This window comes from Miscanthus floridulus, chromosome 1, assembly GCF_019320115.1.
Source record: "Miscanthus floridulus cultivar M001 chromosome 1, ASM1932011v1, whole genome shotgun sequence".
Taxonomy (NCBI): Eukaryota; Viridiplantae; Streptophyta; class Magnoliopsida; order Poales; family Poaceae; genus Miscanthus; species Miscanthus floridulus.
The window spans coordinates 201,496,897-201,512,601 of NC_089580.1; the positions used below are offsets into that span (position 1 = coordinate 201,496,897).

Genomic DNA, 15,705 nt, shown 5'->3' on the forward strand with positions numbered 1-15,705 from the left:
CATCTGATGTGTTTCTTGATCTGCAGGTCGGTAGCCGATGCTTCCTCTTCTAGCTGCGGTGTAGAGCGAGCTCGACGGCCACCCACACCATCGAGGAATGGGGCCGAAGCGGTCACTGTCGCCTTGGCGGATGATGATGTCGTCCTACCGGGCATGGCTCCCGAGGGCAAGGATGACGACGACCTCCGAGAGGACGCAGCTGCCTTGTTCAGTGTCGATCTCGGAGCCAGCCAGGCTCCGATCGATCTAGACGGCGGCGGTGGTGAAGGGGCGACGACGGCTAGGACTGGCTCCAACACCAACAGCTCTGCTCCATCTATTTCTGGTAATGCAGCCAGAGTTGGTAAGCGCAAATCTCCTGTCTGGGCTGACTTTGATAAGATCTATGACGATGTGAATGGCAGTAGAATTTGCACTAAAGCTGTTTACAAAATGTGTAAGGCTACTTTGTCTGCTAGATCTGTTTCTAGAACTGGGCACTTGAAGAGGCACCAGAAATCATGTATGAAAAAACTAATCGACGTGTTGCTGTTCAGTCTAGGCTTGCGCTTAATCCTGATGTTTTGCGCAACTGGGACTATAAACCTGATGTAGCTAGACAGGAGTTGTGTCGCTTGATTGCTAGGCTTGATCTTCCCTTACGTATTGGTGACACTGATGCATGGGAGGAGTACATTCAACGTGCTCATAACCCTATTTTTACTAGGGTCTCCCGGCAGACCACCACTAGAGACCTAAGTAAGTTATTCACTGAACGTCGTAATATGCTTAAGAATCATATTTTGTGTGGTGCTTCATCTGTTGGTTTGACATCTGACATTTGGTTTGGTAATGCTAAGGAGGACTACATCAGTGTAGTTGCTCATTTTGTGAGTGCTGACTGGGAGCTACAAAAAAAGGTAATTGGGTTGAGATTGATTGAGGTGAAGCATACTGGTCAGAACATTGCTAAAAAAATTGGTTCTGTGATTGAGGAATTTGGTTTGATTGACAAAATCTTTTCTGTTACTCTAGATAATGTTTCTTCTAATGCAAAAGCAATGGAAACTTTGTCACCTTTATTTGCAGGATACTTGGGTTCTGATCCAGCCCCTACACCTTCTGATCCTAATAAAAGAACTTATCACCTTGTTCATCAATGTTGTGCTTGTCACATCATAAATTTGATTGTTAAATCTGGTTTAAAGAGGTTCAAACCTTACACAGAAGATTTTAGAACTGCTATTAACTTCTTGAATTATTCTAATCATAGAATTGCCATATTTAAGAACTACTGCAATGCTCAAGGTTTAAGACCTAGGAAGTTTGGTTTGGATATGGATGTTAGATGGAATGCTACATACCTTATGCTTAAACACCTACTGCCATATAAGGAAGTTTTTTCTGTATTCATTAATGCTAATTTTGGGGCTAAATTGTTAACTCCAAGGCATTGGCATATAGCTGTAAAGGTATTAGAATTCCTGGAAGTATTTTATGAATCAACTGTTATTTTTTCTGGTGTGTACTATCCAACTAGCCCTCTTGTGTTTGCATCATCTGCTTGAGATTTCTGCTCATTTGCATGAAAGTGAAAAGGATCAAAACCTGATAGCTGTTGTGTATTCGATGAAACTAAAATTTCTTAAATACTGGGAAAATATACCTCTGTTGTATTCATTTGCTTTCATTCTTGATCTAAGAGCTAAGATGAGAGGTCTGTTTAATATCCTGGTAATTCTAAAAGAAAACCTTAGTGTTGATTACAGTTCATATTATGCTTCTGTTAAAACTGAACTTTATAAGTTGTTTACCAAGTATGACAATAAGTTTGGTGCAGCTAAGAATAGAAGGGCTGCACATCCTGCAGGCCAAACTGGTAAGAGAAAACAGGCTTGGGGAAGAATATTTGGAGGCCCTGGAGCCTCTGATGTTATTGGTCCATCCCCTACCCCAACTTCATCTGCTGCATCTGTTGGTTGTGAGCTCACAGCTTACCTGGACAGTGACAATGTCACTGCATATGAAAATGACTTTGATTCGCTTCTCTAGTGGCGTGACCACAAACTAACATTTTCTATTTTATGTATAATGGCAAAAGATATAATGTTTGTTCCAGTGTCTACTATGTCTTCAGAATCATGCTTCAGCTTGACAGGAACGATACTTGAAGAGCAGCGCCGACGCTTGTTGCCAGAACATGTGGAGATGCTTGCTTGCATCAAGGATTAGGAGTTGGGAGAACGAAGACTGTAGCATTCAACAGACAACCAAGAGTTGGCAAGCTACTTCGAGCATTTATATCTTGATGAGGAAATTCAGAGTGCATCTGGGGCTTCTTCGGCTGGTACATCAGTGGCTTCTGCATCTATTTCTGCTGGTACTTAGTGTTCTCTGTTCTGACTTCTGAGAGAGTTGAGACATGAGAGATGAGAGATGAGAGTGAGTTGAGAACTTGAGATTGAGAGGAGAGATGAGAGATGAGAGTTGAGATGAAACTGAGAGTGACATTTGTATCTGAACTTTGAACTTATCATTATAAGAGTTGTGCTGCACTCTTTTTCCTTTCTAGGGTTTCTCACAAGGGTGAGTTTTACCTAGAAAGGTTTTTAATGAGGCAGCATTGCACATAACTCAATTATCTTTTTAAGTCTTGTTTGTGCATTGTTATTTTGTGATTATGAGTTGTGAATCTGTTAAGATACTTCATGCTTGTGAGTTGTGACTTGTGACTGGTCAATGGTCTAGTTAATTGTTATCTTTGAATCTGGTCTAGTAGTGAACTTGTGATTGTAAGTTGTGATTGTGAATCTGTGATCTCTTCTCCTTTATGTTTTCTATGAAATTTGATTCCAAATTTGAAAACTAAAGTTAAAGCTGAATTTGCTAGTGTGTTTATAGAATTACGGGCTGTGGACTAGCACGGCCCGATATTTTCGTCGGGCTGGCATGGCCCAAAAATCAGCCCGCAGGCTCGTGCTTGGGCCGAATGCCAGGCCCGTGCCCTGGCCGGGGCGTGCTGGGCTGGCTCGATGGCCATATATAACTCTGACCACCGGTCCTATCTCACCGGTTGTTTGATTGGTGGGTCTCACTCATTTTTAGATTTTTTAATCGTTTCATTCGCATCTCCCATCCCCTCCACGGCTCCACCTCGCGAACTCGCACGGCGCGGCCACTTCGCCTCGTCCTCACCGACGCGGTGCCCTCCGCGGGAGCCTGCGCCATCGGAGCCCGTGCCTCCCGCGCCGTCAAAGCTCGTATCGTCCATGCCGCCTATACCGCCAGAGCTCGCGATGACCGACGGCGGTGGGCGGTGGCGGAGGCCGAGGACGGCAGCAAAGTACGGGGGCAGCGTGCCGGAGCTGAGGGCAGCGGAGTCGGGGCACGGCGTCGGTGAAGGATGAGCTGCAGCCATGCGCGTTGTCCAGTTCGTTTGATGCTGGAACCAGGATAAGTCTGGTGGACGCAAGGGCTCAGCGGGCGCTCGTAGCACGACGGGGACGGCGAGGCCGCGGCCACGGCCGCCAGTGTCGTCTCGGACGCCGATGAGAGGCACTACCTCGGCGTGTGCGACGACTCCGTGTTGGCTGCGAGGATGGGCAAGGGAAGCTCGGCGGCGTTGAGTCCTAATCACGCCAACGCCCTCAGCTCATGCCTCCCCGCTGCTGGCGGCGCCTGCTGATGCCCACCAGACGCCACGCGCCGCAGCTCTTCCCGCTCCTCTCGCATGCCTACTCCTACCTCGATCTGCTGCTAGCCATGGAGCGAGCAAGCAGGAGTGGACGGGCGTAGGTAGCCGCGTGGAGCCGAAGCTGCCAGCCATGGAGCGCACGTGGTCGTCCCCGTCGTGGAGGCTAAGCCCAAAGGACGGCCCGCACAACCGCGGGATGGGGTGGGGTGCTCGCAGCGGGGTCCGTGTGGCCGGCGTCGAGACCGGCCCGCGCGTCCGCGTCGTGGAGCGGGGCGCTCGCGGCGGCGCCCGCGCTGCCGCGCGTCCAGGACAGCCCACGCGACTCTGCCGCGGCTCTCTCTCCTCCCTCTTCTCGCCTGTGGTCGGCAAGGGCCCCGCGAAGGCTCGAGATGGGGCGGCTGCGGCTGCGACGCCTACACTCTTGTCTGCACGCTCGCCGTAAGTTCGCCCACATGCCGGTAGCGATGGCGGGGGCACCGGTCGTGTTGACCGGGGATGCCCCCAGCACTACGCCTTTGGCCGCGACGGCGCCAAAGAGAAGAGAACAAGAAAGGTTTGGGTGACTGACAAACAGGTCCCACCATAGTTTAAAATGGTCATTTTATCCGTCTGTTTTGCCACCGTTAGAGGTCAAAGTGGACGGAATGACGTGGAAGACAAGAAAGTTTAGCGTCATGAGATGAGAGTGTATTCGAACTATTTAGTGGTTCGTAGATCAAGACCATCTTTCGTAATGACACACAGGTAAAAGACCCTTTTTATTTGTCCATCAAGCGATCTCGTTTTGACATGCTACAGCGCACTGGCTCAGTACATGTACATTTTCCATTCTTGGCAACATTTTTGCTGAACAAAATCACCTGATTGGGAAAACTGTTTTCATAATCATCGCGAGCAGTTATTACTGCCCTTTCCGAGGCCATTACATATTAGTATATTACTACTTCTGTAAAAAATATGTACTACATTAAATTGGTATAAATTATTCTTATAAAAAATATAAACATATTTGTCGAGGAATATATTTTCATAGTATATCCGGTGTTGTTATTAATGATTTTCTTCATAGAGTTTTTTTTTTGGGATCAAGGCCGTTGCAATTCTTCAAATTTTAAGATATGCTATTTAATTCTTTTATTTAAAAATCGATCATTATAATTTTATCTCTTACGTTATTTTCTACACTTCCGCGTACAAGGCCCACCGTCGGAGGCGTATGCGTACAGGAACACTTACACGAACGCGTATGACATATACAGGTCCACTGGGCACGAGGCAGAGCAACTGCAGAGCGACGGCGCTCGCCGCGGCGGTCAGCGCGCGAGGGAGGAGCGCATGGCCGTGTGCCTGCTCAATCTCGCCGCCGCAGGGAGGAGCGCATGCTCGGCAACAGGGAGAAGCGGACGAGGGAGGAGCGCATGCTCGGCGGCAGGCGGCGGCTCGACGACGCGAACGCCACGGGCCTCGACGACGGCAACGCCACGAGTATCGACGACGCCGTCACGTGGACGGGGTTCATCAGCTACGCCGCGCTGTCCAGGGACAGCGTGCCGCATCCTACTACAACTGACGCTCCGTCACGGAGGCCAACCCCTGCAGCCGCGGCTGCTCCGCCATCACGCAGTGCCGCAGCTGAGCCAGCGCTGCGAGCGAGACTGCTCGGCCGCTAGCTGCTTGCACGCGCGTTTCTTGCTTTCGTTGGTGCTTCGTGCATCCTTCCCCTGATTCAGAATGTTCAAGTAACTGATCAGAGGTTTTACCATTTTGCTGTAAATCGTTGCTATTCTTGTGATAAGATTAAGAACGACTTTGTATTTTGTGTGATGTGTATGACCATATCCAATGTAAGTTGATTGATTCTTACAGTATTCAAGATTGATTAATCCATCGATGCAATGTGTGTCTGCTTTTGCGATGGTGCCGCTGCCGGTCTTTGCTCTGTGGACCGCCGGCCTGCCCCGCTCGCCGCGGCAAACGGCCGGGCGCCCGTGCTCCTCCGCCTGTGCGCTCTCCGACTACTCCTCTCCCTCCGGCGCTCGCTCTCCCCCCCCCCCCCCCCCCCCCCCCGCCACTTCTGCTCCCTCACCCTCTCTGCTGCTGCGAGCTCCAAGCCGAGCTTGTCACCATTGTTCTCGGCTGCCCCTACCACCGCTACCAGCACCACCAACGCCCCTAGGCCCGCCCCATCTTCCTCTCTTCCGGACGCGTGCTCGCATGACCACCGGCCATCGCCGTCTTCGAGACGCCCTCGCCGTCGCCCGCCGCCTCTGTTCCGCTGCGCCATACGCGACGCGTGCGCGGGTCCCGCTCCCGCCGCTCGGGCCACCGCTGGCCGAGCTGCGACAGGTCCTGGGGCCGTGTGTAGGCCCGGCGAATCCCGCCGGCCTGCCACGCTCGCCGCTGCCAGGCGCTCGAGACGGAGCCGCAGCAGGCGCACGTCGTCGAGCTCATCGCCCACGACCGCCTCTGTGACGGCTACGGCCGAGCCCAGGCCGACCCGGACCAGTGGCCTGCCGTCGTGAAGGTGCGCCAGCGCGCGTCGCCGTCGTCGTGCCGCCGCCGCACGCTCAACCACATCAAGTCGCTGCTCGTCTGGTACTGCGGCAACGATCTGGACGGCAGGGGCGGTTGTCTGGTACTGCGGCAACGATCTGGACGGTAGGGGCAGAGGCAGCGGTGAGATTGAGCAGGCGAGATGCAGGACGGCGGGGAGGGAGGCAACGGCGGCGAGAATGAGCAGGCGCATGCCCATGCGCTCCCCCCTCGCGCGCTGGCCGCCGCGGCGAGTGCCGTCTCTCTGCCTTGGCTCCGCCTCGCGCCCTTGCGCCTGTACATGTCCATACGTGTTCGTGTACGCCTTCCTGGACGCATACACGTCTGACAGTGGGCCCTTATACATGGCTGGTGTAGAAAATGGCGTATATAGATGAGAGATGAAATTATAATAGCATATCTCTAAATAAACGAATTGTAATGGCATATCTCAGAATTTAGAAAATGGTAACGGACTGGATCCACTAAAACCCTTCTTCGTAAATCTAGCTTAACTTTGAATAAAACTAAAAGTCTTTTGGCTGGAGGGAGTGCTAAGCAGCTAAGATGCGTGTGCCATACAAATTCAGTTAGTTTTAAGTGGTGTTTAATCCAGGAAGTAAAATTTAGGGACGTCATGTTAGGTGTCATATTAGGGTATCACGTGAGAGTGTTCGGATAGTAATAATAAAATAAATTATAGAAGTCCTCAGTAATCCGCGAGACGAATTTATTAAGCCTAATTAACCCATCATTAGCAAATGTTTACTGTAGCACCACGTTGTCAAATCATGAATTAATTAGGTTTAAGAATTTTGTCTCGCAAATTAGTAGCAATTTGTATAATTAGTTAATTTTTTAGTCTATATTTAATACTTCATGCATGTGTCTAAATATCTGATGTGATAAGAAGTAAATTTTAGGAGGAGCAACTAAACGAGGCCTTGTCGTAACTTTCTTATCTTTTCAGCATTTTCATTTTCTTTTACATAAACATCATGCGATTTTTTGACTTGCTCGCCCCTTCATTCTTTCTTTTTGTCAGGAAGCAAAGTATACTTTCTGGGTCTAAAAGCAACTTGTACACCGGACAAGCCTCACGAAGCATCTCTAGTCTTTGTTTGCGTCGTTTTCGTTACCCACTACCGTCTGCATTAGAGCTTGTGGTGGTGATTTCTAAGATGATGTGGTCTACTTAAAACCAGTATTATAACAGTGAAAAAAAATCTGCAATTCTGAGGCCTAATTCTCCCTTTTCTTCTTCCGTACTTGTATATGGTCATAGTCATGATTCGCCCTCCTATTCTCGTCTCTGTCACAGTTTACTGTTTTTTCTTCTCAAATGTTTATTCGAGAAGGCAGTATGTTTTTGAACATTGAAGGATTTGCGTGTATATATATTTTGAGATTTTAATTCTTTTCTCTCATTTTCTTCTCGTTGATATGGTCACTCTCGTAACTATTCTTCCCGTTACCGTCTCTAACACGAGTTACTGGTTTTTGGGTCATTATTTATTAAAAAAACTATAATAAATACTATGTTATTTGAAGTATCGCGTGCATGTATGGTCCAATATGAAAAATTCCGAGGGCACTAATGAGTACGACCTATGTTCTAAATTTTAAATCATTTTGATTTTGTACTAAGCCAAACTTCTTTAACTTTTACCGAATATATATTGACATCTACAATCCCAAATAAGTGTGCTCAGAAGGTATATTGGGTGGTGGATTGAATAAACAAATTTGGTATTATAAATTTTGGTACTTTTTTTTCTGAGGACGTACTCGGTTAAAGTTAGAGAAATTCGCTTTATAACAAAGTCAAAGTGAGTTATAAGTTGGAAGGAAGAGTTCATAGTGTTTTGAAGCTGCGTGCATATTTAATTTGGTGTATGGCCCAAGAGATAGGGTGAGAATGAATTTCTTTCGTTCATGAGGTATACTAGCAGGACGAGTGACAGAAATCTTGAGTAATCTCCAACGTCACAGTTATAATTAATCTCCACTACTTTAACTGGATTATTGCGTATTTGGACGACAGAACCCTCCATTTCTGAGAACAATGATTATTGGCACGCTCTTGAGCCTGAATCATCCATTTCAGGAGATGATGCACACACTTGCGCAGGACCAAGAGCACACATCGATCATGGCAATGGATTTTTTTATATACTACTCCGTACATTATATCCCTGTAGGATTTATTAATTAATCCAATGCAATGATATTGAATCTCATGCCTCCGTCCAAAGCAGCATAAGCTGCCACATGTAACATGTATGTTTGCTGTAGGAGTGTCAAGGAGCAAAACAATCAAATAATTAAGTATGACCTTTTGTTTTGGAAGCAACGACGACTGTGATTGATTTCTTTGAGCCGCACTCCTATATGCATGGTCCCTGGTAAGAGGGTCACAAAAACACAATAGTATTTTTCTAAGTACTATATTTTTTTCTCGATCACTCAAAAGATTTCCACGTCTTTCAGCATGTTCGTATCGGCTGAATTGGCTTATAAGCCATGGTTGAAAGTACTGCTGGCTGGTTTGGTGTGAGAGAAAAACACTGTTCAAACCGTAGATTATAAGCCAGATACGAGCGAATAAGCCGAAACGAACAGGCTGTTTGTATTAAGGTAGAGAAAAAAATTCGATGCAATGCCCCTTCGGACGCGGGTAAGTAAAGATTTACATGGAAGCTCAAACCCTCTTTAATGTACTGTAAGCTAGGTTGTTATTATTATGAAATATAAGATGGAAAAATAACTTTTCGTTCAATTTCTTGTTTATCTCTCTAGCATTCAGAGAAGGAGATGGACATATTCAGGTTGATTCTCATATAATTTCATGATTTGCTCCTAAAAAGTCATGGGTTATATCATCATCTTTGTGTGGCTGTAATAACGAAATTCACAGGCACGGCAAAACAATTCCTAGGTTTTTGTTTTGCTTGAAGTTGCGCGCAGGTGTCGGCTTCCACAGTTGAACTGGCACTATAGCTCGCTCGTTTCAGAAAGGCAGCCGTGCAGGTCGCAACTGGTCCAAGTCAATGGAGGTGGTGGCACGTCCATTTTACAATTATGCTTTATTATTACTTTACACATGCCTAACCTTTCATTATATATATTGCAACATGGCCAATCTATATAGATCGTCCGGATCCTCTGTGGCGTAATACCTGATGCTAGCTCCACAGTGCACTGATCTCACACTACTGCATTTATTTATTTATATATATACTAATATATATACAAACAACCATCAACCATGCATGCATGAAATACACATGGGTCTGCTGGTCTCTAGCTGTGCTCTCTCTATATACTATATGTCTACTTTAAATAAATTATTTGACAAATAATATCTCATCTGGATTTAATCGATCTACCAAAGGAGTAGATATGCACGCCTTGAGACCCTAGCTTAAAGAATTCTAAATTTTAATTTTATTCCTCATTCTAATGCTAGCTACATACTGCAATTTTGAAACATTTGCATTATATTATTAGTTACTTGCATTTGTTATTGCAGTCCAGGCCAATAAACAAAACTTGATGTTGTCTGCTTTCAGGTTGTATACCTGACACTGTTCACTTGAACTTATCAGCTTGCATTATCAGCCATGGTACTGTGTTTAACTACAAACAATATAGTACTCCCCTGATAAGTAACCTAGCCAATTCAAACTAACGCAGTTGGTTCCTCCAACTTACGGCGTCCTGTCGTCTTAGCTAGCTAGTTTGCCGGTCAGTAGAGAGCGAGGCTGCACACATCTTTGTCATCGGTCAGCTGTTATTTGCTAATAATAATGGGCATACTGATGATACGAGATCTTGTGTAGATACTACTAGCTAGGTATATATACCCAAGAATACCCATTTTGCCAATATGTATTCAGCATCAGGCTAGCTGGCAGCCTAATTAATTTGCTAGCTGCTGTTTATATGACGTACTCCGTACGGTGTTAGTCGGTAAGCAGCAGTGCAGCACTGTCAGTTGGTCTCGCTCTTTCTTTCAAGGGCCCGGCGAGATAGCGAGGCTCGCTTGCATTGCATTGTTAGTTAGGTGTTAGGACGCTGACACTGATGATTAATTTGTAGATCTCATATATAGTTAGGCAGCTTAATTAACTGATCACTCTAACTGATTAATGCGGAAATAATTTATGCATTGGTGATAATTAAGCAGCAATTAAGCAGTAGCTAGGCACGCATGACCACATGAGAGTCACATGGAGCCAAATATATAAACTGTTCTCTTCTTTCTCAGCTGGGGCGCGAACTCACACAACTGAAAGCTGATAGAAATTCAGGTTGGCTGGATGGATATGAAATGCATGCCACGCATAGCTGGACTACCTCTGCCTTGATGTTGAAACGGATATTTTTTTCTTTTCTTTTCTTTTTGAAAAGTATGTGTTTTTGCTCAGGCTAGTGGTCATGGTGAGGCCGGGTGAGCTGGGTGAGCTGAGATACATGTGGCACTGCGACTCTTCATATGGCTGTTGCTGTCACTCGTATAGTATGTGCAGGTTCTTTTCCATCGCACCGTGCATAGTACGATTAATCAAACATAGAATTGTAATAGTGGTAGTACGTATGTAATATTCAGAGAGTAAGATTGTACTGTACATGAAAGGTCAATTGAAGAGAGACGATAGATTTGGATCCGGAAATAAAGAAGAGCACCAGATGAAAAATACAATGACGATCGAGCATATTTTGTTGGATTTAATTGGGTTTGTCTAATTCTTATTCAGCAATTAAATAAAATGAAATTTCAAGGTCAAAGTTAATGCTATGTGGTGTAACTTACGGTTTGACGAGGGTTGATGAGAGATTAGGTGCATGATGACTATTATGTGTTGGTGGATCATGATTTAGTGGTTCATGGTGTCATAGTGGTTTCCGTTAACGGACAATTCATTTGTCGGTTTCACAAGTTACTTATAACAAACAATGACATGATGGCTACTGACTCTTCATGTGCCTAACTCTTCAACTTCATCTTCCTTTGTCACTGCATAAAAGGGACACTGTTTTTCTTGTACGTGAGAGAGAAGAGAGCACATAGCCAGAATACCGTCACACTGCTGTTGTGCTGCTCTCTGTCATTCTCGTCCCGGTTCCTGCACGCACAGGAATAGGGAGAGCAGACCTCCAAAATCGACGCCGTTCACGAGTTCATCTGCTCGGGTGAAGACCGACAATCAGGTTTTTGGTGAGCGTCTTCATGCGACTGCTCGCTCGTTCATTCTTCTTCCTGCTACTTCTCGACGGCTTGGGGTGATCGGCACTGTAACGTTACTGCACGACATCGAGCGGGACGACTACATCGACAACCGCTATGTCAACTAGTGTCGGCTCTTGTGCCGCTGGGTATGCTATTGCAACCCGTCCTTTGTTATATATGATTAAAATCATGATGATTAGTATCATGTACATGTTTGTTGCACTTAGATCACACATGCATATGTCTGATGTCACAAACATGTTATTTATACTTTTCTAGATTAAATTGGTACTGAATTTGCCTAAATTTCTATGAATCCAAAAACCTGATAGGCGTTTTTCGTTAGTTGCTTTGCGAGTATGCTGAAACCAAATGTTTTTGAGAGCACACATTACAAGAGGTGGCATTAGAGATGCATATTATGGTTGACTGCTATGCACTGCTACTTTGTTACCGAACCTAGATTAGTTGGACCACATACTCCTGAGGAGGAGTGTACGTTCCAAGACGCTGATACTACATTCAAGGGGCAATAATCAGCGTGCTAGGAGACTCCATAGTAGATGCATATGTGACTCTACAAACTGGTAAAGAGATGTGGGATGCACTTGAGGCCAAATATAGAGTGTCTGATGCTGGTAGTGAGTTGTATGTCATGGAGCAGTTTCATGACTACAGGATGGTTGATGACCGTTCTGTGGTTCAACAAGCTCATGAGATACAAACACTGGCAAAAGAACTCAAGATTTTTGGTATGGTGCTGTCGGATAAGTTTGTGGCGGGCTGCATTATTGCTAAGCTGCCATAGGCTTAGATAGACTTTGCTACTTCTATAAAACATAAGAGACAAGAGTTTGGCATTGCCGACTTCATTGGCTCTTTAGATGTTGAAAAGAAGGCAAGAGCTAAGGATGTCCGCGGTAAGAAAATTGTTGAGAGAAGTTTTAGTGCCCATATGGTGCAGAAAAATCCTCAAAATTTTCACAAGAAGAAATTCAAGCAAGAGCTCAAACAAAAGACCACTACACCCTTTAAGAAGAAGAAGAACAAGGAAAAGGGAAATTGCTTCAATTATGGCAAGCCCGGGCATTATGCTAGGGACTGCGAGGAGAGCAAGTAGAAGCTCAAAAAGAAATCTACAAACATGATTAAGGCTGATGGAGGAACATCAGGGTATGGTAATTTATTACCTACAGTTCTTTCAGTTTGTCATTCACCGAATTGATGGGTTGACATAGGAGCTAATATTCATGTGTGTGCTGATATCTCTTTGTTTTCTTCTTATCAGGTCCGAAGAAGTTCCTCCTTGTTGATGGGGAATGGAGCATGTGCAACTGTTTGTGGTGTTGGTATGATTGATCTGAAGCTTACTTCAGGAAAGACCGTGCAACTGAAGAACGTGCAGCATGTCCTCTCAATAAGGAAGAATTTAATTAGTGGTTCTATGTTATGTCGAGATGGCTATAAACTTGTGTTTGAATCTAATAAGTGCATACTTTTTAAGTATGGAACCTTTGTGGGTAAAGGCTTTGTAAGCGGAGTGAAAGCCCTAGTTTGGTTTTTGATAATTGATGAAACCTAGCACTAACCTTTATCATGAGTTGCGATATGAGCTAGGTTGGTGCAATTCAAGTGATTGAGCAAGATGAGGTCCATGGAGTTGAAGGTGGACATGAAATGATGATGATCAAGCTCAACTTGGAAAAGAAGAAAGAGAAAAACAAAAACCAAGATGATCAAGGCAAAGACATACGATAGGTTTTTGTTTTGCACTCAAGACACCATAGAAGGTGTGAGTGACTTAGGATCGATAGTCGTATTATAAAGAGAGGAAATCTTTGGCTAAATAGTTTATCTAGTGCCACTAGCTGACATGATTCTTGCATATGCATTTAGAAACCAAGTGTGCTAACCTTAACCCTTATAAAATGCTTTGAAAAATGCTAACACACATGCACACAAGTTCTACACTTTGTGGTTAGCAAGTTAGAAGCAAGGGTGAAGTGATTGTGGACTTAGAAAAAGAAAAGGAGACTATCCATGACTGGACGCTGGTCATGGGGTGACCAGACTCACCCCAGCACGTTCGGTCAATTATAGGTGACGGTGCTGCACTGGCCGAGAGGGTCGTGGAGCGACCGGACGTAGGGACCGACGTGTCCAGTCACTTCTTTGGGTGAGCGGACATAGGGTTCAGCGCGCGATCGGACGCGTAGGGGCTGTGTCAGGTCATGGCTGACGTACTGTGATGTCAGCCTAGGGCGACTACGCGCATGAGCGGTGCACTAACCGGACGCACGGGCGCATCAGGTCGCCTCTAACCTAACATGTCCGATCACTAAAAACTGGCTCTAGATGCTCTCTGGACTTGATCTGATGCCGTGTGGTTCCGAGTTCGGTCATTCGAGCAGTGAGTCTGGTCATAACTTAACCCTAAGGCACCTATTTAGTTGACCGTTGGAGATCGACGATCAAAATTCAAAGGACGTGACACTGGCATGAGATCATCGACCGGACGCTGGCTCGGGCACGTCCGGTTAGTACGCAGAGCGGGCTCCCTTGACTCTAACGGCTCTATTTGTTTGGGGACGTCTATAAATAGTGTTTGGCCACTTCAAGTTATCTCTCTTGACATTTTGACATACTTGACATCCTTGTGAGCCTAAGCAAACGCCTTCTAGTCATCTCCATCATTGATTCATCATCATAGTGAGATTAGAAGTGATTCCATGTGCATTTGCTTGAGTGATTGCATCTAGTGGCACTTGGGGATCGTTCTGGCTATAGATTTCTTGTTTCTTTTGGTGGTTGCCGCCACCTAGATGGCTTGGAGTAGTGGAGGAGCTTTGGCATGAGTTGGTGGCTGTTCATGGCTGGCTCTGGTGATTGTGAGGGGTCTTGTACCTTCTCCGGTGGACAGCCGAAGGGTAACTCTAGTGGATTGCTTGTATCATTGAGTTACCTCACTTGTGGGTTGGTTCTTATGGTGTCCAATTGTGTGGATGAGGTTTGTGTAACACCTCTTAGCCGCCGAACCATAAAGTGTTGGTTGACACAATGGGGACCAGCGTGCCGGCAAACATGTGAACCTCGAGAGAAAAATCGGTTGTCTCTTGCCCCCTGGTATTCCCCTAGTGATTGAATTGGTATTCATCTTATGATTGGTTTACTCTTCTACGCGGCGGTATAATCACCTTACTTACTCATTTATATTCCCATAAACTAGTTATAGTAAGCTCTTTGGTGTAGCTAGAATTGAGAGCTTGCTTTGTAGCTTAAGTTCATCTAGTGGAGCTCTTTAGTGTAGCAAGTTTGTGAGCTCTTAGTGAGTAGCAACTTAGCTCTTGTGTGTGCCTAGTGATTATAGCAACTAGAATTGTTTGGATAGATGGCTTGCAACCCTAGTAGAGCTAGAGCAAAATTGTATTACGTCGTTTGTCATACCAATCAAAATGCTCTAGTGATCTTGTAGATTTTTAAATAGACTATTCACCCCCCCTCTAGCCATATTAGGACCTTTTTAAGTGGTATCAGAGTTGTGGTCACCATTTGAGTAAGGCTTAACAACCTCGATGCATAAAATATGGCTCAAGTTGTGTTCAACCATGTGGGAGACAAACCATCTTTCTTTAATGGCACATGATATGATTATTAAAAGAGAAAGATGAAGATGTACCTTGGTTCAATCAATGATCAAGTGTGGGATGTGACCGAGAGTGACTATGCTATCATTGATCTCGATAACCTCACCAACCAAGACAATGCCAACAAGTAATGCAATACAATGGCTCCCAACACCATTTACAATGCCATTGATTCCAAGGTGTTTGAGCAAATCAAGAATTGTGATAGAGCTTATGAGGTGTAGAAGAGATTGGAGGAGACCTATGAGGGCACACCAGTGGTGAAGAGTGCCAAGTTATATATTCTCAAGGACAAATTGACAAGCTTCAAGATGAAGGATGATGAGAGTATTCCAGAGATGTTCCATAGATTGTAAGTAATTATCAATGACTTAAAGGCTTTGGGAGAAAAAATCAATGATGATGATGTCTCTCATCGATTCTTGATGTGCTTACCTCCTAGATTTGACACATTGAGATTGATCATCATTAGAGGAGGATTGAAGCAACTCACCCCTAACCAAGTACTAGGTGATGTCATGACATAGGAGACATACTGTGTGGAAAGGGAGGGGGTTGACAAGGATGACAAAAAGGAAGAGGAAAACAAGAAGAAGAAGAGTGTAGCATTTAAGGCTAGCTCA

General features: G+C 45.3%; 1 protein-coding gene across 1 annotated transcript; it reads left to right on the top strand.

The window, feature by feature from the left end:
• Positions 1 to 153: 153 nt before the first annotated feature.
• Positions 154 to 2,031, top strand: LOC136470196 (zinc finger BED domain-containing protein RICESLEEPER 2-like). The gene is made up of 3 exons (XM_066468124.1): positions 154 to 502; positions 595 to 1,469; positions 1,579 to 2,031. Exons 1-3 carry the CDS (start codon positions 154 to 156, stop codon positions 2,029 to 2,031), a joined length of 1,677 nt encoding a protein of 558 aa, XP_066324221.1.
• Positions 2,032 to 15,705: the final 13,674 nt, after the last annotated feature.

Excerpts from the sequence above, each read along its gene's own strand:
- LOC136470196 (XM_066468124.1), top strand. The coding sequence starts at position 154 with ATGGCTCCCGAGGGCAAGGATGACGACGACCTCCGAGAGGACGCAGCT. Across the intron at positions 503-594 it reads GAAGAGGCACCAGAAATCAT|CTAGACAGGAGTTGTGTCGC; the intron begins GTATGAAAAAAC and ends AACCTGATGTAG. Across the intron at positions 1,470-1,578 it reads AGGTATTAGAATTCCTGGAA|GATCAAAACCTGATAGCTGT; the intron begins GTATTTTATGAA and ends GAAAGTGAAAAG.